This window comes from Scyliorhinus torazame, chromosome 19, assembly GCF_047496885.1.
Source record: "Scyliorhinus torazame isolate Kashiwa2021f chromosome 19, sScyTor2.1, whole genome shotgun sequence".
In the NCBI taxonomy this organism is placed as follows: domain Eukaryota; kingdom Metazoa; phylum Chordata; class Chondrichthyes; order Carcharhiniformes; family Scyliorhinidae; genus Scyliorhinus; species Scyliorhinus torazame.
Window position 1 is genome coordinate 36,322,048 of NC_092725.1, and position 27,559 is coordinate 36,349,606.

At 45.1% G+C, this 27,559-nt stretch overlaps 1 protein-coding gene across 3 annotated transcripts in view; it reads left to right on the top strand.

The window, feature by feature from the left end:
• LOC140396085 (aldo-keto reductase family 1 member D1-like) overlaps positions 1-27,559 on the top strand; it is a 153,149-nt gene that overhangs the window by 22,011 nt on the left and 103,579 nt on the right. For 2 of the 3 annotated variants that reach the window (XM_072484182.1, XM_072484183.1), the window contains exons 2-3: positions 13,245-13,412; positions 17,341-17,457. In XM_072484182.1, coding sequence (XP_072340283.1) covers positions 13,245-13,412; positions 17,341-17,457 — 285 coding nt within the window. The remainder of the gene's footprint in view (positions 1-13,244; positions 13,413-17,340; positions 17,458-27,559) is intronic. The other variant, XM_072484184.1, reaches the window with a different exon arrangement.

Sequence of the window (27,559 nt, forward strand, 5' to 3'; positions counted from 1 at the left end):
AAATCAGCAGGGACACTGACAGCATCCCTCACCTCAAACATTCTGCAGGAGGAACATTGCACTGCCTTCCTTGCCATCCCCTCTAGATAAAAAAAGAAAGAAAGAGCTTACCTGTTATTCATTCCCCTTCTCAGCAAACACTCACTCAGCAACCTCTGCGCCCCGCACGATAACACCTGAGGGAAAATAAAAGAAAAAGTACTCACCAGTCATCAGCCAATCCCTTACCTGCAGGCTGTGACGTCACGGTTCAACTCCTTTCTTGATCTTTACAGCAGTTGTTTTACTTTTGGTTATAGGAGGGGGTAGGGAGGGAAACACTGAAGAAGTGTTTGGTGTTTAAGTGTCACTTGTCAACAGCTCCTCCACAAACCACCTTCAAGTTAGGATGACCATAATGCACGTATACAAATTTCCCCCGCGACAGCCAATCAGCAGCTCCGCTCTACTGCCCTCTGCTGGATGTTTAATCAAATGTGGAAGGAGCATTTGGAACAATTAAACAAATTATTCAAACAACTACAGGAGGCTAGATTGGTGGTAAAATTGGCTAAAAGTTAATTTGCGAAAACTCAAGACACATTCTTACACCATAAAATTGGACATGGTCAGATGGAACAAATTAATATGAAAATGAAAGTTATTGGGGAGTTTCTAATACCATCTCAAAGAGAGAAGCTCTGAACGTTGAGGACATGAAAGGTTTATGCCAGAATTTCATGCTAAATTTTAGCAGTCTGGTTGCTCCACTGACTGAATGGAATGTCAGGAGGCATTCGATAATCTGAAAACTGTGTTAACCACCACATCAGTGTTGATGACACCTAATTACGACAAAAATTTTAAAGTGGCAATAGATGCAAGTGATGTGGGTGTTGGTGCTGAATTGTTTCAGGAGGAAGACAAAAGAATCAAAAGACCTGTTGGTTATTTTTATAGTAAAGTAAATATTCATCAAGCTAAATATTTGATCATTGAGAAGGAGACATTGAGTTTGGTATTGGTGTTACAGCATTTTGGCATTTATGTAGCTAACAATTCATCGGAGACAATAATAATAATAATAATTGCTTATTGTCACAAGTAGGCGTCAATGAAGTTACTGTGAAAAGCCCCTAGTTGCCACATTCCGGCGCCTGTTCGGGAAGGCCGGTACAGGAATTGAACCTGCACTTCTGGCATTATTCTGCATTACAAGCCAGCTGTTAGCCCACTGTACTAAACCAGCCTCTGTATACACTGGGAAGGTACTTCCTGTTTATTTCCTGTCAATTCTCTTATTTCCTCTTTCTTTTTGCTGTTTCATTTTTGATTCATGGATGATTAATGGGGATGTGGCTGTGTCTTTAATTTGAGCAGAGGATTTCAGCTGCAGGAGAGATCACTGTGCTGGTTCATACTGGAGTTGCAGACTGACTAGCACCAATGTCAGGGATTAACTGTGATTCGGTCTGATTGATTTGACTGGTGGGCAGTCAACTGACCCAAGGCTGTCCTCAGCCTGGTAACATGTGGTGATTGGATCTGATCCCGCTGGAATGTTTTTCAGAGCATCAAGGGTTTGGATCTGATCCCACTGGAATGTTTTTCAGAGCATCAAGGGTTGAGTTTGTTTCCAGTTTTGGTCTTGGCAGCCCCAGGAAGGGATGTGCTATCCTCTCCTCTTTGTTTTTCTCCAGAAAGCCTGTTTATCTGCACTGTCAGAGAACATGGATGAATCTATGTACAGGCAGAGTAGTCCACAATCAACCAACTTTCTCTACATAAAGACAGAGGCCTGAATGCGAACCAGAAGCTGAAGGCCCAGTTTGATGAGAAGTCAAATATCTATCCAGAAAGTCTGCTGCCTGTGAGTACTGCATTTTTCTAAACTACAGGACCCTGAATGAAGGACTCTACAAAGAAGGCCATACTGGCTGTTAACTGGATACTTTAATCAGCAAGCTTTCTGTGAAGAAAATGGGCCAATAAACCACCATCTGAAGCAAAGACTCTTATCTTTTGACCTTCATTCTTCTTACTTTTCCTCCTTTCCTCCCCTCTATGTTTGTCTGTCTGCTGTGCGTGTAGAGGGTGGGGAGGCAAGGTAAAGTCAGAGTTAGGTACGTAGTAATATTTAACCAATTGTTTATGTTGTGTATTTCATCATTATTCATGGGCCAGATGTCTTTAAAGAATGTTGTGGGTAAAGTTTACTCATGTGTATCAGGAGGAGCAGGTAAAGAAGTCACAATTTTAAGAGATACAGGTGCTAGTCAATCTTTAATGGTAAGAGATGTGGAATTATGTAGTTTGGGAAGAATGTTGCCAGAAAAGGTGGTGATATGTGGAATTCAGGGTGAGAGGAGTAGCGTTCCATTGGTTGGAAAGTCCACTGAAGGGTGGTGAATTGGTAGTAGGAGTAATAGATAAACTATCTTGTCCAGGAATACAGTTTATCTTGGGTAATGATATAGCTGGATCGCAGGTGGGAGTGATGCCTACTGTGGTTGATAAGCCAGTGGAAAATCAGTCAACTGAAGTGTGGAAGGATGAATATCCTGGGATTTTTCCGGATTGTGATGTAACAAGGTTGCAAAGTCACAGGTTAAGACAAGAGGAGAAATCAAAAACTGAAGATGAAGTTGAAGTGCAATTATCAGAAACGATTTTTGATCAGATGGTTGAAAAAGAACAAGAACATGTGGAGGATGAGGTGGATATTTTTAGTTCAGGAAAATTGGCGGAGTTACAACAGAAAAATGTAGAAATAAAATGGATATATCAGAAAGCATATAAGGAAGAGGGATCTGAGAGTATACCAGAGTGATATAACTGTAAAAATGAAGTCTTGATAAGAAAATGGAGACCTGTACATATGCAGGCGGATGAAAGTGGGCAGATGTTCATCAAGTAGTATTGCCGGTAGGGTATAGAAACGAGGTGTTGCGAGTTGCACATGACCAGTGGGAGGTCATTTGGGAATAAGGAAAGCTCAAGCTAAAATCCAGAAACATTTTTATTGGCCTGGACTACATAAAGATGTAGTTAAATTTTGTCAATCATGTCACACATGTCAAGTGATAGGTAAACCTCAAGCAGTGATAAAACCAGCGCCCTTAATAACCATTCCATCATTTGAGGAACCTTTTACAAGGGTCCTAATTGATTGTGTAGGACCGCTTACTAAAAAAAAGTGGAAATCAATATCTTTTGACTGTAATGGATGTGTCTACTAGGTTTCCAGAGGCCATTCCAGTATGTAATATTACAGCTAAAAGGATTGTGGAGGAGTTACTTAAATTCTTTACCAGATATGGACTACCCACAGAAATTCAATCGGATCAAGGAACAAATTTTACTTCAAAGTTATTCACAGAAGTTATGGATAGCTTAGGAATAAAACAATTTAAATCAACTGCGTACCATCCAGAATCGCAAGGGAGCGTTTGGTGAAATTGGTGGGTGAGAAATCGGAAATTACATTATTGGATTACGTGTCAAATTTTAGGGAACGATTAAATAGAGCAGGTGAATTGGCTAGACAACATTTGAAAGTTGCACAAAATGTAATAAAACGGGTAGTGGACAAGAAATCCAAAGTTCGTAGTTTTACCAGTGGGGATAAAGTTTTAGTATTGTTACCAGTGGTAGGGGTGCCTTTAAAAGCCAGGTTTTGTGGACCGTATCAGATTGAAAGGAAATTAAGTGAGGTCAATTATGTGGTAAAAACACCAGATAGAAGGAAGACTCACCGAGTGTGTCATGTGAATATGCTTAAAAGGTACTTTGAAACGGATAGAGTGAAAAAGGAGATTTTAATGATTCTAACTCAAAGTGATGAACTAAATCCAGATGACTGTGAATTTGACATACCTCAAATTAAATTGGAAAATGAGGATGTTCTCAAAAATTGGGATGAATTATTAAGTTACCTTCCAGAGGAAAAACAAACTGACCTGAAAGAGTTATTGATATCACATGGGCAAATTTATAGAGATAAATTGGGAAGGACTAAAATGGCTACACATGATGTAGATGTGGGAAATGCTGTTCCTATCAAACAACATCCATATAGACGTAACCCTTTAAAATTGGCACAGGTTAACAAAGAGATTGAGAGTATGCTTACAAATGGCATAATTGAAGTGGGTTGCAGCCAATGGAGCTCACCCATAGTGATGGTACCGAAACCAGACGGTACCCAACGGTTGTGTGTGGACTATTGAAAGGTGAATGCAGTTACAAGAATGGACTCCTATCCTATCCCACGTTTGAAGGATTGCATGGAGAAAGTGGGACCATCTGCTTTTATTTCCAACTTCCAGACATGGAAAGAACATTTAAACCATTGTATGGAGTTCTTCGATCGACTTCAGGTGGCGGGTTTGGTGATGAACCTAGCCGAAAGTGAATTTGGAAAAGCCCGAATCACTTTCCTTGAGGAGTTTCCAATACCCTCAGGACGAAGGGGAATAATACGATCTCCTAGCATGAATGAATTTGATCGAACAGTTGTGCAAAGGTTTTGTGGCGTGATTACTCCACTGATGGAATTGCTGAAGAAACGGTAAAAAAATTCAATGGACAGCGGACTTTCAACAGGCATTTGACTGCCTGAAAGCTGTGATCACCAATGCTCCTGTATTGGAGAATTGCAAGGGACTCTGTGGTCAGGTTGAACTAAAGTATCTGATTCTAAAGAGAAATGCCGAGGAGTAGAGGAATGGATGGATCGTGCAGAGACTTTGTTCAAAGAGGCTGTCAATCGAGAAGGATTTCAGTTGGAGGAAGAAGAGCAAAGAAAAATGGACTATATTATTATACCTGTTTGCATATGTTTTTTTTTTAAAAAACGAAAATGTATATTTACTGTGTACATTTCTTAGTGGATGGTGCAAAAGTGAAAAATGAAACCATCTTGAAGTTGATAGTTTATTTATTTTCCTTGGGGGGAGGTGTCATGCAAGAGTGCCTTTAAGAAATGGATGTGTAAGCAATGTACCTTTAAGAAAACAGTGATGTCACAGAGTGGGTGGGGCTGAGGTCAGGTCAGCCATTTTGCAGTTTAATTTTGCAGGTTTTTAGTTTCAGTTTAAAAAACTGTGTGTGTGTCTGTGTGTTTCCAGAGAGCTGCAAGTTTTGAAAAGAGCTGAGTGGGTGTCTGTGTTTTGCAGGGAACTGGATATCTATCATGAAAGACTATCTCTGGATCATTTGGGTGATTTAAAGTAAAGCCTTTAACCTGATGTGATACTGTTTAAGGGTATTAAGTCTCTTGGAAGTTTGAAGGAACATTTTAAGGACGTATTTACTGTTGCAATATTTTCTGAGTTATCTTTGAAGTAAGGGGTGTTAAGAGATCCAACGTTTATTTGAGATGTTAAGTTGAGTTCATGGAATAAACAGTGTTTTGTGTTTAAAAACCCACATGTCCAGAATTGTAATCCCACACCCAGGGAACAAGCCATGTGCTCGGAAAAGCAACAAATACATTAAAGGGAGAGGTTGGTTGAACTCCATGAGACATTTTGGGGTTCTGAAAACGCATCGCCCATAACAATGCACAAGTTCCCACTACTGTCCTTGACCGGCCCTACCCTCACCCTGGTCATTCTTTTATTTCTCACATAAGAGGAAAAAGCCTTGGGGTTTTTCTTGATCCGACCCACCAAGGACTTCTCATGCCCCCTCCTAGCTCTCCTGAGCCCTTTTTTCAGCTCATTCCTTGCTACCTTGTAACCCTCAAGCGACCCTACTGAACCTTGTTTTCTCATCTTTACACACTATTCCTTTTTCTTCTTGACAAGATATTCAACCTCTTTTGTGAACCATGGTTCCCTCACACAACCATTTCCTCCCTGCCTGACAGGGACATGCCTATCAAGGACACGCAGTATTTGTTCCTTGAACAAGCTCCACTTTTCATTTGTGCCTTTACCTGACAGTTTCTGTTCCCATCTTATGCTCCCTAATTCTTGCCTAATCGCACCATAATTACCCCTCCCTAGTTCACACTAGTTGGTAAGTAGGTGATTGTGGGGTTAACAATTTCAAAAATGGTCAGCAAGAGAGTTAGGAGTGAGAAACTTCTTCACTCAAGAGAGTAGTTGGGATTTGGAATGTGCTTCCTGGAAGAATGGTGGAGATGGTTGATGGCTGCCCTTGCAAATGGAATTGGAAAGTTGTTTCAAGTGGTGTTCTGCAGGGCTCGGTGTTGGGACCCTTATATTAATGATTTGGACCTGAAAGTGGGGGGCACGATTGGTTAATTTTCACAATACACAAAGATTGGCCGAGTGGTAGTAGATAGTAGTAGATAGTTCTAATCTCCAAATGTGGCGGCATGGTAACACAATGGTTAGCACTGTTGCTTCACAGCACAAGGGATCCGGATTCGATTTGCAGCTTGGGTCACTGTGTGAAGCCTGCATGTTTTCCCCGTGTCTGCGTGGATTTCCTCCCACAGTCCTAAGATGTGCGGGTTAGGTGGATTGGTCATGCTAAATTGCCCCGTAGTGTCCAAAGGTTGCGTAGGGCTGCTGGGTTACGGGACTAGGTGGAGGTGTGGGCTTAGGTTCGGTGCTCTTTCAGGGGCCGATCTATGATGGGTTGAATGGCCTTCTTCTGCACTGTAAATTCGATGATTCCAAGATATAGATTGGTGGAGTAGGCAATAAACTGGAAGTTGGAATTTAACAGGTAAGTGTGAGGTCATGCATTTAGGAGGAAGTCAAACAATTATTGGGAGTATACAATATATACACTAAGCGTGGTAGATGAAGTGCGAGATCTTGGCGTACAAGTATACAGGTCCCTAAAGGCAGCACTTCAAATAGACAAGATGTGGAGATGCCGGCGTTAGACTGGGGTGAGCACATCTGGAACCTACCTCTTCATTCACCTGAGGAAGGAGCAGTGCTCCGAAAGCTAGTGATTTGAAACAAACCTGTTGGCCTTTAACCAATTGTTGTAAGACTTCTGACTGTTTAAATAGACAAGATTGTAAAGAAATCATCTGGAATACTCTCCTTCATTGGCAAAGGTCTAGAATACAAAGGTAAGGAATGTTGGAATTGTAAAAAAACACTGGTGAGGCCAGAACTGGAGTAATGTGTGCAATTCTAGTCTGCTCATTACAGGAAGGACGTGATTGCTCTGGAGAGACTGCAGAAGAGGTTCGTAAGAATGTTGCCAAGGCTAGTAAAGTGTGGCTATGAGGAGCGATTGGATAGGTTAGGGTTATTTTCCTTGGAACAAAGAAAACTGAGGGGCGACTTGATTGAGGTCTGCAAAATTATAATAATAATCTTTATTAGTGTCACAGTAGGCTCACATTAACACAGCAATGCAGTTACTGTGAAAATCCCCTAGTCACCACACGCGGCGCCTGTTCTGGTACACTGAGGGAGAATTCAGAATGTCCAATTCATCTAACAGGCACATCTTTTGGGACTTTGTGGGAGGAAACTGGAGCACTCGGAGGAAACCCACGCAGACATGGGGAGAACGTGCAGACTCCGCACAGACAGTGACCCAAGCTGGGAATCAAACACAAGGGTTCCTGATGCTGTGAAGCAACAGTGCTAACCACTGTGCTACCGTTTCGCCTTAATTTATGAGGGAATGAGATAAAGTGGGCAGGATAAAATTGTTTGCCTTGGTGGAGAATTCTAGAACTGCGGGGCATAGATTGAAAGGTGTAGAGGGGACATGAGGGTACCTGGTTTTGCACCTTAAATGTTGGATCCGTCACCAGGGATGGCCTCCACGACGGCCAGGATCACGATCAGGGGCCACCGATCGGTGGGCGCGCGCAATCTTGGGGTGGGAGGGAGGCCTGTATTGTCGGGGCTGGCCTGCAGTGTGAGTCTGCCATGTTGTGCGAGGCTACCGCCACAGGTGGCCGCCACACCCATGCGCGAACCCGCAGCTGGAGGTGCGGGGCCCGGTATCATAAGCCAGAGCTGCGAGGAGCAATCGGGGCCCTGATTGCCTCCTGCAAAACGGAGAATCACTCTGGACTTTCTCCAGATTTGCACGTGTTTTCTTGCGGGCGTGGGGACATAAGCCGCAGGATCAGAAAATTCCGTCCAGGGATTGGGAATGGGACTAGCTCGGAACTCTTCGGAGCCAGTACAGACAGTATAGGTTGAATGGCCACCCTCCATGATTAGATTTAAAAATTTAATTTTCATTGTCTGTTGTGGTGCGATTCGAACCGCGCCCCCCCCCCCCCCCCTCCACACACCATAGGATTGCCCTGGATCATTATTCCAGTGATCATACACACTGCTGCCGCCTCCAATTATCCCCACGATTACCCCTTCTTTATGGAATCTGCCATGGGTGCATGAGTCTGCCCCCAGGAGTCTCTCATTGTCACCCTTCCTCCTTCTCTGTGCTAACTCTATTATCCTGGACGGGGTCCTGCTCCATCTCCATCTGCTCCTCATCATTCTTCAGTTGAGTTGACCTAACCGTACCACCGGTTTCTGTGCCATCTGGTTGTCGACCTCTCTGCTGCACCATAATTTGCAGCATGCAGCACATGGCAACAGTACTGGGGACCCTTGCAGGAGATTACCTCAGTGATCCTTTAGAATGGTCAAGACATCTTCAAGATGCCAATAACCTGCTCAATGGTGATGCGAGTCAGCACAGGGCTGTTACTGTACTGCCTTTTGGATTCTATGAGCCAGGGCAAGTGATAGATTTGTTAGTGGGGGAGCATTTTGGAGATAGTGACCACAAGTTTGTGACTTTCACTTTAGTAATGGAGAGGGATAGGTACATGCAACAGGGTAAGGTTTCTAATTGGGGGAAGGGTAAATACGATGCTGTCAGACAAGAATTGAAGTGCATAAGTTGGGAACATATGCTGTTGGGGAAGGACACAATTGAAATGTGGAACTTGTTCAAGGAACAGATACTATGTGTTCTTGATATGTATGTCCCTGTCAGGCAGGGAAGAGATGGTCGAGTGAGGGAACCATGGTTGACAAGAGAGGTTGAATGTCTTGTTAAGAGGAAGAAGAATACTTATGTAAGGCTGAGGAAACAAGGTTCAGACAGGGTGCTGGAGGGATACAAGATAGCCAGGAGGGAACTGAAGAAAGGGATTAGGAGAGCTAAGAGAGGGCATGACAAATCTTTGGCGGGTCGGATCAAGGAAAATCCCAAGGCCTTTTACACATGTGTGAGAAATATGAGAATGACTAGAGCAAGGGTAGGTCCGATCAAGGACAGTCGCGGGAGATTGTGTATTGAGTCTGAAGAGATAGAAGAGGTCTTGAACGAGTACTTTTCTTCAGTAGTTACGAATGAGAGGGGCCATATTGTTGGAGAGGACAGCGTGAAACAGACTAGTAAGCTTGAGGAGATACTTGTTAGGAAGGAAGATGTGTTGGGTATTTTGAAAAATTTGAGGATAGACAAGTGCCCTGGGCCTGACGGGATATATCCAAGGATTCTATGGGAAGCAAGAGATGAAATTGCAGTGCCGTTGGCAATGGTCTTTTTGTCCTCACTGTCAACCGGGGTGGTATCAGGGGATTGGAGAGTGACAAATGTCATGCCCCTGTTCAAAAAAGGGAATAGGGATAACCCTGGGAATTACAGGCCAGTTAGTCTTACTTCGGTGGTAGGCAAAGTAATGGAAAGGGTACTGAGGGATAGGATTTCTGAGCATCTGGAAAGACACTGCTTGATTAGGGATAGTCAGCACGGATTTGTGAGGGGTAGGTCTTGCCTTACAAGTCTTATTAAATTCTTTGAGGAGGTGACCAAGCACGTGGATGAAGGTAGAGCAGTGGATGTAGTGTACATAGATTTTAGTAAGGCATTTGATAAGGTTCCCCATGGTAGGCTTATGCAGAAAGTAAGGAGGCATGGGATAGTGGGAAATTTGGCCAGTTGAATAACGAACTGGCTAACCAATAGAAGTCAGAGAGTGGTGGTGGATGGCAAATATTCAGCCTGGAGCCCAGTTACCAGTGCCGTACCGCAGGGATCAGTTCTGGGTCCTCTGCTGTTTGTGATCTTCATTAATGACTTGGATGAGGGAGTTGAAGGGTGGGTCAGTAAATTTGCAGATGATACGAAGATTGGTGGTGTTGTGGATAGTGAAGATGGCTGTTGTCGGCTGCAAAGAAACATAGATAGGATGCAGAGCTGGGCTGAGAAGTGGCAGATGGAGTTTAACCCTGAAAAGTGTGAGGTTGTCCATTTTGGAAGGACAAATATGAATGCGAAATACAGGGTTAACGGTAGGGGTCTTGGCAATGTGGAGGAGCAGAGAGATCTTGGGGTCTATGTTCATACATCTTTGAAAGTTGCCACTCAAGTGGATAGGGCTGTGAAGAAGGCCTATGATGTGCTAGCGTTCATTAGCAGAGGGATTGAACTTAAGAGCCGTGATGCAGCTGTTCAAAACCTTGGTAAGGCCACATTTGGAGTACTGTGTACAGTTCTGGTCGCCTCATTTTAGGAATGATGTGGAAGCTTTGGAAAAGGTGCAAAGGAGATTTACCAGGATGTTGCCTGGAATGGAGAGTAGGTCTTACAAGGAAAGGTTGAGGGTGCTACGCCTTTTCTCATTAGAACGGAGAAGGATGAGGGGCGACTTGATGGAGGTTTATAAGATGATCAGGGGAATAGATAGAGTAGACAGTCAGAGACTTTTTCCCCGGGTGGAACAAACCATTACAAGGGGACATAGATTTAAGGTGAATGGTGGAAGATATAGGGGGATGTCAGAAGTAGGTTCTTTACCCAGAGAGTAGTGGGGGCATGGAATGCACTGCCTGTGGAAGTAGTTGAGTCGGAAACATTAGGGACCTTCAAGCGACTATTGGATAGGTACATGGATTACGGTAGAATGATGGGGTGTAGATTAATTTGTTCTTAATCTAGGACAAAAGTTTGGCACAACATCGTGGGCTGAAGGGCCTGTTCTGTGCTGTATTTTTCTATGTTCTATGTTCTATGCACAGTCACCATAACGGAGTCTTCAGTCAGCTCCTTAAGGGGCACCCGTTGACCCCTTAGTTAAGCATGGAGCTGTGGAACCATACAATCCTATAGTGCAGAAAGAAGCCATTCGCCACATTGAGTCTACACCGACCCTCTGAAAGAGCACCCTACAAAGGCCCTCTCCTCTGTCCTATCCCAATATCCCTGTAACCCCATCAAACCTGCACATCCCTGGACACTAAGAGGCAATTTTAACATGGCCAATCCATCTAACCTGTACACCCTTGTACTGTGGGAGGAAACCGGAGCACCCAGAGGAAACCCACACGGATACGGGGAGAATGTGAAAACTCCACACAGATAAAGCTGGAATTGAACCCGGGTCCCCGACGCTGTGAGGCAGCAGTGCTACCCACTGTGCCACCGCGTTTGCCAATGTGTGAAAGCTAAGTCAGCTGTGATTTGCTCAGTCCAGAAAAATCATGGCAGTTTCCAGGCTTATGTGCATATACATACATGTGCATGTTCAAGGAGTGGAAGGGTTTCCTGCTGATTAACCGATGCCCTTATGGTGACATGGATGTGCCTGAGGGAAGCCTCGAATTTTTGTGAAGTCCTCTGTGTCTGTACTGACACATCCATTGGTGCCTCTTACCTTAGCAAGCATAGAATCTGAACTGATGCATCTGTGGACAGCTGGTTGTGGACTGTCACACAGTCTGTGGAAGACCTCTGGCAGGTTTAAAATTTATAACCACAGTCTTCTGAAGTGCCACTAGGAGGGCATGCAGATTTGAAGAGTGTTGTTGGATCTTGCTTGGCACATCGCTCTGTTACCTGTGCTCGGAATATCATCAACCTTCTTCTACAGTAGTTTTCTGTCGTTTCCAGATATGTCCTTTGGATTTGGTTGATCCTTAACTCAGCTAAGGGTTGACCAAATCCAAAGGACATATCTGGAAATGACAGAAATCCACTGTAGAAGAAGGTTGTGGTCTTCCTGCTGCCCAGTGCGTACTGCACTGCCTCTCAACCCCTGTCCTTGTACCCTCCCGCTGACTGCACGTTGTCCGCGTTTGCATGCTTCTTTGACCCACATGTGTGCAGGTTCTACCCCTATCCCTCATCTTCTCTGGCATGATGCGCACTTTTCCCCTTAACTGCCACAGTCTCCTTCCTCCCAGATGGATGCCCGAGTCAAAAGGCCAAAGAGATTTGCCCTTCTAAGGCAGACGTCCCATCCACTGATTCTGTTGGATATCAGCCACCACCTGTGTCTGCAATGGTTGACCTTCTGTGACACTTCTTGAAATTTATTTGCGCTCTCATCAATGACATTATACAAGCTTTATGACTTCTGCATAAAGTTGTAAATCAAGGCTGGAATTTTCCGACCGTTGCAATTCACTTTTCCCACCGGCATCATACCTGCCCTTTAGGTTTCCCAGCGGCATGTTCGTGGGACCCTGGGTTACTGTATGGGACAGAGGGGTAGCTGGAGTGAGCACCAGAAGCATCTGCATCACCTGTACTGCCTGGAGGCCCAATATAATTTACACCTTGGTGTTGAAGCCCTTAGTGATGGTGCTCTGTGTCTGCACCTAGCTCTGGAACCCCTCAGCAATGGCTCTCTGTGACTTGACCATGCTCTCAAGGCCTTCAGCAATGGTCATATCATAGATCATAGAATTTACAGCACAGAAGGAGGCCATTTGGCCCGAGTCTGCACCAGCCCTTGAAAAGAGCACCCTACTTAATCATAGAACATAGAAAAATACAGCACAGAACAGTCCTTTCGGCCCACAACCACGGTGTTGTGCCGAATCTTTATCCTAGATTATCATAGATTATCGTAGAATTTACAGTGCAGAAGGAGGCCACTCGGCCCATCGAGTACGCACCAGCTCCTGGAAAGAGCACCCTAACCAAGGTCAACACCTCCACCCTATCCCCATAACCCAGTAACCCCACCCAACACTAAGGGCAATTTTGGACACTAAGGGCAATTTATCATGGCCAATCCACCTAACCTGTACATCTTTGGACTGTGGGAGGAAACCGGAGCACCCAGAGGAAACCCACACACACACGAGGTAAAATTACGCTCAAAATATAAATCACTATAAGTAGCAACAAAAGATAATAATGTTACAAATAATACATAAATAATGCTAATCTGTAGTGTATCATTTCCCACCGCACTCTTATTTTAAGAGTACAATAAATCTCTGTAAGTTTGAATCAGTTTATGAATTGTGCTCTTAAGTGCTGATACATTCCCGATTAAACAGACTGCTAAGGACGCATGTTACGATGCAATGAAAGTAGCGATTGATGTCGGTTACCGCCATTTTGATGGAGCCTGGATTTACGGTAACGAAGGTGAAATTGGAAAGGCGATTCAGGAAAAGATCGCTGATGGTACGGTGAAGCGTGAAGACATCTATTACTGTGGCAAGGTAACGAACATTTCAAGGATCTCTCGCTCTCTCTCCTCTTCCTTCCTTGGAGCTGCTTCCGTTACACCCACATCTTACACCTTCTCATTTATTCATTTACGATATGTGGGCATCGCTGATCCGGCCAGCATTTAATGCCCATTCCTAGATGCCCTTCAGAAGGTGGTGGTGAATTGCCTTCTTGAACCGCTGCAGTCCTTGAGGTATAGGTACACTGTGCTGTTAAGGAGGGAGTTCCAGAATGTTTCCCCAGCGACAGTGAAGGAATGGCAATATATTTCCAAGTCAGGGTATTGAGTGACTTAGAGGAGAGCCTGCAGGTGCTGCTCTTGCCCTCCCAGATAGTAGTGGTTTTGGTTTGGAAGGAGTTGGCTCAGGAACCTTGGTGAGTTACTGCAGTGCATCTTGTAGTAGGTACACACGGCTGCCACTGTTCGTCGGTGGTGCAGGGTTTGAATGTTTGTGGAAGGGGGAACAATCAAGCTTTGCCCTGGATGGTGTTGAGTTTCTTGAGTGTTGTTGGAGCTCCACTCATCCAGGCAAGTATACCATTACACTCCTGACTTGTGCTTTGTAGATTGTGGATAGGCTTTGGGTGGTCAGGAAGTGAGTTACTCGCCATAGGATTCCTAGCCTTTGACCTGCTCTGGTAGCCACAGTATTAATTTAGCTAGTCCAGCTCAGTTTCTGATCAATGATAATCCGCAGGATATTGATTGTGCGAAATGCAGCAATGGTAATGCCATTGAATGTCAAGGGCGGTGGTTAGATCCTCTCTTGCAGGAGATGGTCATTTCCTGGCACTTATGTGGCGCAAATGTAAATTGACACTTGTCAACCCAAGCCTGGATATTGTCCAGGTCTTGCTGCATTTGGACATGGACTGCTTCATTATCTGTGGAGTCATGAATGGTGCCGCTCATTGTGCCGTCATCCGCAAGCATCCCCACTTCTGGCCTTAGGATGGACGGGAGGTCATTGATGAAGCAGCTGAAAATGGTTGGGTCTGGGATACTACCCTGAGGAACTCCTTCAGTGATGTCCTGAAGCTGAGATGATTGACCTCCAACCACTGCAACCTTTGTGCCAGGTATGACTCCAACCAATGGAGAGTTTGCCCCCTGATTCCTATTGACCAGTTTAGCTCAGGCTCCTTGATGCCATACTCGGTCAAATGACACATTGATGTCAAGGGCAGTCACTCTCACCTCACCTCTGGCATTCAGCCCTTTTGTCCATGTTTGAACCAAGGCTCTAATCAGGTTCGGAGCTGAGAGACCTTGGCAGAACCCAAACTGAGCGTCCATGAGCAGGTTATTGCTGAGTAAGTGCCGCTTGATAGCAGTGTTCATGACTCCTTCCATCACTTTGCTAATGATGGAGAGTAGGCTGATAGGGCGGTAATTGGCTGGGTTAGATTTGTATTGTGAAGCCATCAAGGGTGCTCAATCTCATTCTCACTCATTGGCTGCGCACATCCACGTGCACAGGCAAACAAATATAAATGTGCATGCACACATAAACACACATGTTGTGCACATACACAAATTGGTCAGAACATTGAATACAGGAGTTGGGACGTCTTGTTGAAGTTGTACAAGACATTGGTACAGCCACACTTGGAATACTGTGTGCAGTTCTGGTCACCCTATTATAGAAAGGATATTATTAAACTAGAAAGAGTGCAGAAAAGATTTACTAGGATGTTACCGGGACTGGATGGTTTGAGTTATGAGGAGAGGCTGGATAGACTGGGACTTTTTTCCCTGGAGCGTAGGAGGCTTAGGGGTGATCTTATGGAGGTCTATAAAATAATGAGGGGCATAGATAAGGTAGATAGTCAACATCTTTTCCCAAAGGTAGGGGAGTCTAAAACTAGAGGGCATAGGTTTAAGGTGAGAGGGGAGAGATTCAGAAGGGCCCAGAGGGGCAATTTCTTCACTCAGAGGGTAGTGAGTGTCTGGAATGTGCTGCCAGAGGTAGTAGTAGAGGCGGGTATAATTGTGTCTTTTAAAAAGCATTTAGATAGTTACATGGGTATAGAGGGTTATGGGCCAAGTGCGGGCAACTGGGACTAGCTTAATGGTAAAAACTGGGCGGCATGGACTGGTTGGGCCGAAGGGCCTGTTTCCATGCTGTAAACTTCTATGATTCTATGCACATTCAAACAGAGATACACATACACACTTGTTAATATGAAAACAAATTCATGCACGTTGGCACAATGATTAGTACTGCTGTCTCACAGCACCAGGGACCCGGGTTCAATTCCAGCCTTGGGTGACTGCCTGTGTGGAGCTTGCAAGTTCTCCGTGGGTTTCCTGCAGGTGCTCACGTTTCCTCCCACAGTTCAAAGATGTGCAATTTAGATGGATTGGCCATACAAACTTGTTCTTTAGTATTCAAAGTGTTAGGTGGAGTTACAGGAATAGGGCGGTGGACTTACAGGAATAGGGCGGTGGACTAGGCCCAGGTAGGGTACTCTCTCAGAGGGTCGATGTAGGCCCGATGGGCTGAATCGCCTCCCTCTGCAATTTCTCCCATCTGTACAGACCCACACATGCGTTCACATACACCCATATGCATATATACAGACACACATTCACTCACACAGATGAACACACACAATGCACATTCACATATAACGAAACACATTCAACCACACAAACATGTACACAAACTCATACTCTTCAAGCTATAATCAGGAATCCCAGCTGAATTTCCCAGTTCTTGCCAGTAAAGCTATCCTGTTAGAATGAACAAACTCAGAATAAAGAAACATCAGTCAACCTAACCTACACCCCTTCAATTTACTGCTGTCCATGTGTCTGTCCAAGAGTCGCTAAAATGTACCTAATTACTTTGACTCCACCACCTCTGCTGGCAGTGCATTCCACGCACCCACCACTCTGCTACCTCTTGACATCTCCCCTATACCTTCCTCCAATCACCTTAAAATTATGTCCCCTCATGACAGCCATTTCCGCCCTGTGGAAAAGTCTCTGGCTATCCACTCTATCCATGCCTCTCATCACCTTGTACACCTCTATCAAGTCACCTCTCTTCCTTTTTCGCTCCAGTGAGAAAACCCCAACTCCCTCAACATGTCTTCATAAGACACGCCCTCCAGTCCAGGCAGCATCCTGGTAAATCTCCTCTGCACCTTCTCCAAAGCATCCACATCCTTCTTATGATGAGGCGACCAGAACTGGACACAATATTCCAAGTGTGGTTTAACCAGGGTTTTATAAAGCTGCAGCAAACCCTCGCGGCTCTTAAACTCAATCCCCCTGTTAATGAAAGCCAACACACCATACGCCTTCTTAACAACCCTATCAACCTGGGTGGCAACTTTGAGGGATCTATGTACTTGGACCCCAAAATCCCTCTATTCCTCCACACTTCCAAGAATCCTGCCTTTAACCCTATATTCAGCATTCAAATTCGACCTTCCAATTTATCTGTGTTAAACTCCATCTACCACTTCTCAGGCCAGCTCTGCATCCTGTCAATGTCCTGTTGCAACCTGCAACAGCCCTCAACACTATCTACAACTCCATCAACCTTCATGTCGTTGGCAAACTTATTAACCCACCCTTCCACTTCCTCATCCAAGTCATTTATAAAAACCACAAAGAGCAGAGGTCCCAGAACAGATCCCCGCGGGACACCACTGGTCACCGACTTGCAGGCGGAATACTTTCCATCCACTACCACTCGCTGTCTTGTTTCTGCCAGCCAATTCTGAATCCAGACACCCATATTTCCCTATATTTGGACAGCTATCGTCTCTCTCCCACAGCACAAACCTGCACAATTTGCAATTTAGCACAATATGAACTGTTATATTATGAAGTTTTCACAATATGCAGTATTGTAGAATGTGACAGTATTGCTTCAGTTTAATGGATGAACTTTACATTTTCAGCTCTGGAACACCTTTCACCCACCAGAGATGGTACGACCCAGCCTGGAGAAATCCCTCAAACTTTTAAACTTTGATTATATCGACCTGTACATCATTGAGCTTCCATTGGCTTTTAAGGTGAGTCAATATTCGACATGGTGTTGAAGAGATTGCCCAATTAACATTCCGCATTGCTTCCCCTCAATGGTGTTGCCTCTAGTGGCCGTCCAATTTACCAGGCGCTGGCTGCTCTCCGCCATTGATTCACAATCTCCATTTTTACATGGGTAAATCTGGGCAATGAGCACCAATAGGCATTTCAACTACAGGGGGCTGTGCATGTGAACTCAGTGATGTCTATAGATTGCGATCAGGGATAGGAATCTGGGCTAATTTGCACGTTTTTATCTCTGAGTGTTGAGGTTAACGGTTTTCTACAGGAATTCTATAGGAATATCCAGATTAGCATGTGAGCCACACTCAATGTTCCTGACCATCCACCAAGAAGGCACCAAGCATTGGACTGGGGCACATTGATTCACCAATAATAATTATATGAGATTATATGATAACTGTTAAATTATGTTGCAATTGTTGGTGAGGCCGCATCTGGAATATTGTGTTCAGTTTTGATTGCCTTGCCACAGGCAAGATGTTATCAACTGGAAAGAGTGCAGAAGAGATTTACAAGGATGTTGCCAAGACTCAAAGGACTGAGTTAAAGGGAGAGATTGGACAGGGTAGGACATTTTTCTTTGGAGCGTATAAGATCATGAGAGGCATGGATAGGGTGAATGCACTCAGTCGTTCTCCCAGAGTTAGGGAATCAAGAACTAGAGGGCATAGGTTTAAGTTAAGAGGGGAAATAATTAATTTTTGGCTGAGCACCATTATTAATGTGACTGGAGTGAAATGGGGGGATTGATTACCCAAAGCACATCAGCAAATAAAGGGGAATTCAAGAAATTCACAACTTCTCCAACAGTTCATGGGTCATCCTCACTGTCTATGCGGAGTCTGTACGTTCTCCCCGCGTGTGCCTGGGTTTCCTCCTGGTGCTCCGGTGTCCTCCCACAGTCCAAATATGTGCAGGTTAGGTGGATCGGCCATGATAAATTGCCCTTAGTGTCCAAAATTGCCCTTAGTGTTGGGTGGGGTTACTGAGTAATGGGGATAGGGTGGAGGTGTGGGCTTGGGTAGGGAGTTCTTTCCAAGAGCCGGTGCAGACTCGATGGGCCGAATGGCCTCCTTCTGCACTGTACATTCTATGAAATCGATGAATCCTGAACATTCTTATTGGAGAGAATTCTCAGGGACAGGATTTATACCCATTTGAAAACAAATAGACTCATAAGCGACAGACAGCATGGTTTTGCGAAGGGGAGGTGACAAAGATGATTAATGAGGGGAGGGCGGTGGATGATGTTTACATGGACATCAATAAAGCCTTTAACAAGGTGCCTCATGGCAGACTGGTATAAAAGGTGAAGTAACACAGGATCAGAGGTGGGTGGTAAGATGGATACAGAACTGGCTCGGTCACAGAAGGCAAAGATTAGCAGTAGAAGGGTGTTTTCCTGAATGGAAGTTTGTGACTAGTGGTGTTCCACAGGGAGCTGTGCTTGGGCCTCTGTTGTTTGTGGTGTACATAAACGATTTGGAGGAAAATGTAGCCGGTCTGATTAATAGGTTCGCGGATGACACCAAGGTTGGTGGAGTGACAGTGTTGAGGATTGTCAGAAGACACAGCAGGACATGGATACATTGGGGATTTGGGCAGAGAAATGCAAATGGAGTTTAATCTGAACAAATTTCAGCCAATGGTTTAGCTCAGTGGGCTAGACAGATGGCTTGTGATGCAGAACAAGGCCAGCAGCGCGGGTTCAATTCCCATACCAGTTTACCCAAACAGGCGCCGGAATGTGGCGATTGGGGACTTTTCACAGTAACTTCATACTTGTTGCAATAAAAGGCTATTATTATTATAAAATGCATTTTGGTAGGTCTAACATAGAGGGGAAATATACATAAATGGCAAAACTGTTAGGAATATAGAAAGTCACAGAGATTTGGGCATGCATGTCTACAGACCATTGAAGGTGGTAATACAAGTGGACAAGATAGTCAAGAAAGCATACGTAATGCTTGCCTTCATTGGACGGGGCATCGAGTATCAAAACTGCCAAGTCATACTACAGTTGTATAGAACCTTGGTAAGGCCCCAGTTGGAATATTGCGCACAATTCTGGTCACCACACTACCAGAAGGATGTGGGGGCTTTGGAGAGGGTACACAGGAGGTTTACCAGGATGTTGCCTGGTCTGGAGGGTGTGAGCTATGTGGAGAGGCTGAATAGACTGGGACTGTTTTCATTATAAAGACGGAGATTGAGGGGTGACCTGATAGAGGTCTACAAGATTATGAGGGCATGGATAGAGTAGATGGGCAGGCACTCTTTCCCAGGGTGGAGTGGTCAGTCACCAGGGGGCATAGGTTTAAGGTCCATGGGGCAAGGTTTACATAGCACTTAGAATATAGAACAACACAGTACAGGCCCTTTGGCCCACGATGTTATGCTAACCATTTATCCCAATCAAGATCAACCTAACCGACACGCCTGTCCAAGTGTTGCTAAAATGTTGCCAATGACTCTGACTCCACCACCTCTGCTGGCAGTGCATTCCACGCGCCACTACTCTCTGTGTAAAGAACCTACCTCTGATATCTCCCCTATACCTTCCTCCAATACCCTTAAAATTATGTCCCCTCATGACAGCCATTTCCGCCCTAGTGAAAGGTCTCTGGCTATCCATTCTATCCATGCCTCTCATCACCTTGTACACCTCTATCAAGTCACCCGTCTGCCTTCTTCGCTCCAGTGAGAAAAGTCCTAGCTCCCTCAACCTTTCTTCACAAGACATGCCCTCCAGTGCAGGCAGCATCCTGGTAAATCTCCTCTGTACCCTCTCCACAGCATCCACATCTTTCCTATAATGAGGCGACCAGAACTGGACACAATATTCCAAGTGTGGTTTAACCAGGGTTTTATAAAGCTGCAGCAAAACCTCACAGCTCTTAAACTCAATCCCCCTGTTAATGAAAGCCAACACACCATAATCCTTCAGCAGCACGGTAGCATTGTGGATAGCACAATTGCTTCACAGCTCCAGGTTCCCAGGTTCGATTCCAGCTTGGGTCACTGTCTGTGCGGAGTCTGCACATCCTCCCCGTGTGTGTGTGGGTTTCTTCCGGGTGCTCTGGTTTCCTCCCACAGTCCAAAGATGTGCAGGTTAGGTGGATTGGCCGTGATAAATTGCCCTTAGTGTCCAAAATTGCCCTTAGTGTTGGGTGGGGTAGCTTGGTTGTGGGGATAGGGTGGAGGTGTTGACTTTGGGTAGGGTGCTCTTTCCAGGAGCCGGTGCAGACTCGATGGGCTGGGTGACTTCCTTCTGCACTGTCAATTCTATGAAACCCTATCAACTTTGAGGGATCTATGTACGTGGACCCCAAGATCCCTCTGTTCCTCCACATTTCCAAGAATCTTGCCTTTAACCCTGTATTCAGCATTCAAATTCGACCTTCCAAAATGAATCACTTCACATTTATCTGGGTTAAACTCCATCTGCCACTTCTCAGCCAGCTCTGCATCCTGTCAATGCCCTGTTGTAATCTGCAACAGCCGTCAACACTATTTACAGCTCCACCAACCTTCGTGTCATCGGCAAACTTACTAACCCACTCTTCCACTTCCTCATCCAAGTAATTTATAAAAACCACAAAGAGCAGAGGTCCCAGAACAGGACACCACTCGTCACCGACCTCCAATATCCGACCTGTTAATATCAACCTATCCGAGTCTATTAACCTGGTTCATGCTGTTCTCATGAGCAACAAGGTTCCTCTCTCTGGTGAATACTGAAGCTAAATATTCATTTCGAACCTCCCCTAACTTCTCAGACTCTAGGCACAAGTTCCCTCCACTATCCCTGATCGGCCCTACTCTCACTCTGATCATCCTCTTATTTCTCACATAAGTGTAGAACGCCTTGGGGTTTTCCTTAATCTTTCCCACCAGGACTTTTTCATGCCCCCTTCTAGCTCTCCTAAGTGCATTTTTGAGTTCCTTCCTGGCTACCTTGTAACCCTCTAGAGCTGTGCCAGGTCCTTGCTTCATAGAACATAGAACATAGAAAATACAGCACAGAACAGGCCCTTCGGCCCACGATGTTGTGCCGAACCTTTGTCCTAGATTAATCATAGATTATCATTGAATTTACAGTGCAGAAGGAGGCCATTCGGCCCTTTGAGTCTGCACCAGCTCTTGGAAAGAGCATCCTACCCAAACTCAACACCTCCACCCAACACCAAGGGCAATTTGGACATTAAGGGCAATTTGTCATTGGCCAATTCACCTAACCCGCACATCTTTGGACTGTGGGAGGAAACCGGAGCACCCGGAGGAAACCCACGCAGACACGGGGAGGACATGCAGACTCCGCACAGACAATGACCCAAGCCGAAATCGAACCTGGGACCATGGAGCTGTGAAGCAATTGTGCTATCCACAATGCTACCGTGCTGCCCTTAAGAACAAATAAATCTACACTATATCATTTTACCGTAATCCATGTACCTATCCAATAGCTGCTTGAAGGTCCCTAATGTTTCCGACTCAACTACGTCCACAGGCAGTGCATTCCATGCCCCCACTACTCTCTGGGTAAAGAACCTACCTCTGATATCCCTCCTATATCTTCCACCTTTCACCCTAAATTTATGTCTCCTTGTAATGGTTTGTTCCACCCGGGGAAAAAGTCTCTGACTGTCTACTCTATCTATTCCCCTGATCATCTTATAAACCTCTATCAAGTCGCCCCTCATCCTTCTCAGTTCTAATGAGAAAAGGCCTAGCACCCTCAACCTTTCCTCGTAAGACCTACTCTCCATTCCAGGCAACGTCCTGGTAAATCTTCTTTGCACCTTTTCCAGAGCTTCCACATCCTTCCTAAAATGAGGCGACCAGAACTGTACACAGTACTCCAAATGTGGCCTTACCAAGGTTTTGAACAGCTGCATCACGGCTCTTAAGTTCCATCCCTCTGCTAATGAACGCTAGCACATCATAGGCCTTCTTCACAGCCCTATCCACTTGAGTGGCAACTTTCAAAGATGTATGAACATAGACCCCAAGATCTCTCTGCTCCTCCACATTGCCAAGACCCCTACCGTTAACCCTGTATTTCGCATTCATATTTGTCCTTCCAAAATGGACAACCTCACACTTTTCAGGGTTAAACTCCATCTGCCACTTCTCAGCCCAGCTCTGCATCCTATCTATGTTTCTTTGCAGCCGACAACAGCCATCTTCACTATCCACAACACCACCAATCTTCGTATCATCTGCAAATTTACTGACCCACCCTTCAACTCCCTCATCCAAGTCATTAATGAAGATCACAAACAGCAAAGGACCCAGAACTGATCCCTGCGGTACGGCACTGGTAACTGGGCTCCAGGCTGAATATTTGCCATCCACCACCACTCTCTGACTTCTATTGGTTAGCCAGTTCGTTATTCAACTGGCCAAATTTCCCACTATCCCATGCCTCCTTACTTTCTGCATAAGCCTACCATGGGGAACCTTATCAAATGCCTTACTAAAATCTATGTACACTACATCCACTGCTCTACCTTCATCCACGTGCTTGGTCACCTCCTCAAAGAATTTAATAAGACTTGTAAGGCAAGACCTACCCCTCACAAATCCGTGCTGACTATCCCTAATCAAGCAGTGTCTTTCCAGATGCTCAGAAATCCTATCCCTCAGTACCCTTTCCATTACTTTGCCTACCACCGAAGTAAGACTAACTGGCCTGTAATTCCCAGGGTTATCCCTATTCCCTTTTTTGAACAGGGGCATAACTGGCCTGTAATTCCCAGCAACCTTCCTCAACCTTACGTAAGCTTCCTATTTGTCTTGGCTCCACTCCTCTTGTCATCCAAGGCTCCTTCTCCTTACCATTCCTTCCTCGTCTCAGTAGGACAAAACTATTCAGCACTCGCAGCAAGTGCCCCTTACACAACCCCCACATTACTGTTGTGCATTTCCCTTGAGAACAACTGTTCGCAATCTACAAAATTATGAGGGGCATAGACAGAGTGCATAGTCAGAGACTTTTTCCCAGGGTAGAGGGGTCAATTACTTAGGTTTAAGGTACGAGGGGCAAGGTTTAGAGGAGATGTACGAGGCAAGTTTTTTTCACCGAGGGTAGTGGCTGCATGGAACTCGCTGTCGGAGGAGGTGGTGGAAGCAGGGATGATAGTGACGTTTAAGGGCCATCTGGACAAATACATGAATAGAGGGATACGAATCCTGGAAGTGTAGAAGATTTTAGTTTAGACGTGCAGCATGGTCGACGCAGGCTTGGAGGGCTGAAGGGCCTGTTCCTGTGCTGTACTGTTCTTTGTTCTTTGTTATGCTCCTCAGCTCCTGTCTAATAGCAGTATATTTCCCCCTCCCCCAATTAAGTACCTTCCCATACTGTCTGATCCTATCCCTCTCCATGACTCTGGTAAAGGTCAAGGATTTGTGGTCACTGTCACCAAAATGCTCTCCCACTGAAACATCTGACACCTGGCCTGGTTTGTTGCCAAGCACCAAATTCAATATGGCCTTCCTCTAGTTGGCGTTTCTACATATTGAGTAAGGAATCCTTCCTGGATACACCTGACAAAATCTGCTCCATCCAAACCATTTGCACTAAGGAGGTTCCAGTCAATATTAGGGAAGCTGAAGTCATCCCTGACACCAACTCTGTTACTTCTGCAGCTTTCCAAGATCTGCCGCCCAATCTTCCTCCATCCATACTTTGATTTACATACTTTGATGCTGTCTTCACAAATGAGGAAACAAATCAGATCCCAGATATGTTGGAGAATGAAATGTTTAGTGAGAGGGAAGAACTGAGGGAGATCAACATTAGTAGAGAAATGGTGCTGGGAAAACTGATTGTATTGAAGGCGGATAAATCCCCAGGGACTGAGAATCTGCATCCCAGAGTGCTTAAAGAGGTGGCTCTGGAAATAGTGGCTGCATTGGTGGTCACCTTCCAGGATTCTATAGACTCTGGACTGTCCCTGCAGATTGGAGGGTAGCTCACGTCACTCCGATATTCAACAAGGGAGGCAGAGAGAAAGCAGGGAATTATAGACCAGTAAGCCTAATATTGGTAGTGGGGAAAATGCTTGAATCCATTATCAAGGACTTCATAGCAGAACATTTAGAAAGCAGTGGCAGGATCAGTCAGAATCAGCATGGATTTATGAAGGGAAAATCATGCTTGACAAATCTGTTGGAATTCTTTGAAGAGGTAACCAGTACAGTCAACAAGGGGGAACCAGTCATTGTGGTTATATTTGGACTTTCAGAAGTTGTTTGATAAAGTCTTGCATAAGAGATTATTGTGCAAAATTAAAGCGCATGGGATTGGGGGAAATGTATTGATGGAAAACTGGTTGGCAGAGAGGAAACAAAGAGTAGGGATTAATGGGTCCTTTTCAAATTGGCAGGCAATAACTGGTGGGGTACCACAGGGATCGGTGCAGGGACCCCAGCTATTCACAATATATATTAATGATTTGGATGAGGGAATAAAATGTAACATCTCAAAGTTGGCAGATGATACCAAATTAGGTGGGAGGGTGAATTGTGACGAGGATTCTACAGCAAGATTGGGATAGATTGGGCGAGTGGGCAAACCAATGGCAGATGCAGTATAATTTGGATAAGTGTGAGGTTATTCATTTTGGAAGCAAAAACAGCAAGGCAGATTACTACCTGAATGGTTGTAAATTGGGAAAGGGGAGTGTGCAGCGGGACCTGGGTGTCGTTGTGCACCAGTCGCTGAAGGTAAGCATGCAGGTGCAGCAGGCGGTAAAGAAGGCTGATGGTATGTTGGCCTTCATTGTGAGAGGTTTTGAGTACAGGAGCAGGGATGTGTTGCTGCAATTGTACAGGGCCTTGGTGAGGCCACACTTGGAGTATTGTGTGCAGTTTTGGTCTCCTTCTCTGAGGAAGGATGTTCTTGCTCTCGAGGAAGTGCAGCGAAGGTTTACCAGACTGATTCCAGGGATGGCAGGACTGTCATATGAGGAGAGATTGACGAGGTTGGGATTGTTCTTGCTGGAGTTCAGAAGAATGAGGGGGCTCTCATAGACTTATAAAATTCTAACAAGATTAGACAGGGTAGATGCAGGGAAGATGTTACCAATGATGGGTGTGTCCAGAACTAAGGGTCATAGTCTAAGGATTCAGGGTAAACCATTTTGGACAGAGATTAGGAGACATTTCTTCACACAAAGAGTGGTGAGCCTGTGAAATTCATTACCACAGGAAGTAGTTGATGCTAAAACCTTGAATATATTCAAGAGGCGGCTGGATATAGTACTTGGGGAGAATGGGATCAAAGGTTTTGGGGAGAAAGCAGGATTAGGCTATTGAGTTGGATGATCAGCCATGATCGTGATGAATGGCGGAGCAGGCTCGAAGGGCCAAAAGGCCTCCTCCTGCTCCTATCTTCTATGTATCTATGTATCTCTCTGCTGCTATTGGGAAGTCTATAGAAAACTCCCAATAAAGTGACTGCTCCTTTCTGGTTTCTGACTTCCACCCATACTGACTCAATAGACAAACCCTCCTCGACTACCTCGTTTTCTGCAGCTGTGATGCACTCCCTAATTAACAGTGCCACTCCCCCTCCTCTTTTACCTCCCTCCCTATTCTTTTTAAAACATCTAAACCCCTGACCATCTAACAACCATTCCTGCCGCTGTGAAATCCATGTCTCCGTAATGGCCACAACATCGTAGGTCCAAGTACTGATCCATGCTCTAAGTTCATCTCCCTTATTCATGACACTCCTTGCATTGAAACAGACACACTTTAACCCATCCCACTGAGTGCAACTTTGTCCTATCAACTGTCTATCTTTCTTCACAGACTCGCTGCATACTATTTCTGCCTGTTCAACAGCTAACCTATCCTCTGATCCGTAGCACCGGTTCCCATCCCCCTGCCAAACTAGTTTTGCCTTCCCTTCTGCACCAGCCCTGTAGCCACATGTTCAGCTGCACCCGCTCTCTGTTCCTTGCCTCACATGCACGTGGCACCAGTAGCAATCCTGAGATCACTACTCTACTGGTCCTGCTCTTTAGCTTCCAACCTAACTCCCTAAAATCACTTTTTAAATTCTCATCCCTTTTCTGCCTCTCACTAATACATCCATTTGCTTCCAAATGGGAGTAGATCCTGTCTCGAAGAATTCTCTCCAGTAATTTCCCTACCACTGATGTAAGGCTCACCGGCCTGTAGTTCCCTGGATTATCCTTGCTACCCTTCTTAAACAGAGGAACAACATTGGCTATTCTCCAGTCTTCCAGGACATCATCTGAAGACAGTGAGTATCCAAAGATCAAGGCCTCAGCAATTTCCTCTCTAGCCTCCTTCAGTATTCTGGGGTAGATCCCATCAGGCCCTGGGATAGACTTAGCTACCTGGGATGCCCAACACCTCGTCTTTTGGGATCTCAATATGACCCAGGCTATCTACACACCCTTCTCCAGACACAACATCTACTAATTCCTTCTCTTTGGTGAATACTGATGCAAAGTATTCATTTAGTCCTTCGCCCATTTCCTCTGGCTCCACACATAGATTCCCTTGCCTATCCTTCAGTGGGCCAACCCTTTCCCTGGCTACCCTCTTGCTTTTTATGTACGTGTAAAAAGTCTTGGGATTTTCCTTAACCCTATTTGCCAATGACTTTTCGTGACCCATTCTAGCCCTCCTGACTCCTTGCTTAAGTTCCTTCCTACTTTCCTGATATTCCACACAGGCTTCGTCTGTTCCCAGCCTTTTAGCCCTGACAAATGCCTCCTTTTTTTTTTTGACGAGGCCTACAATATCTCTCGTTATCCAAGGTTCCCGAAAATTGCTGTATTTATCCTTCTTCCTCACAGGAACATGCTGGTCCTGAATTCCTTTCAACTGACACTTGAAAGTCTCCCACAAGTCAGATGTTGATTTACCCTCAAACATCCGCCCCCAATCTATGTTCTTCAGTTCCCGCCTAATATTGTTATAATTAGCCTTCCCCCAATTTAGCACATTCACCCTAGGACCACTCTTATCCTTGTCCACCAGCACTTTAAAACTTACTGAATTGTGGTCACTGTTCCCAAA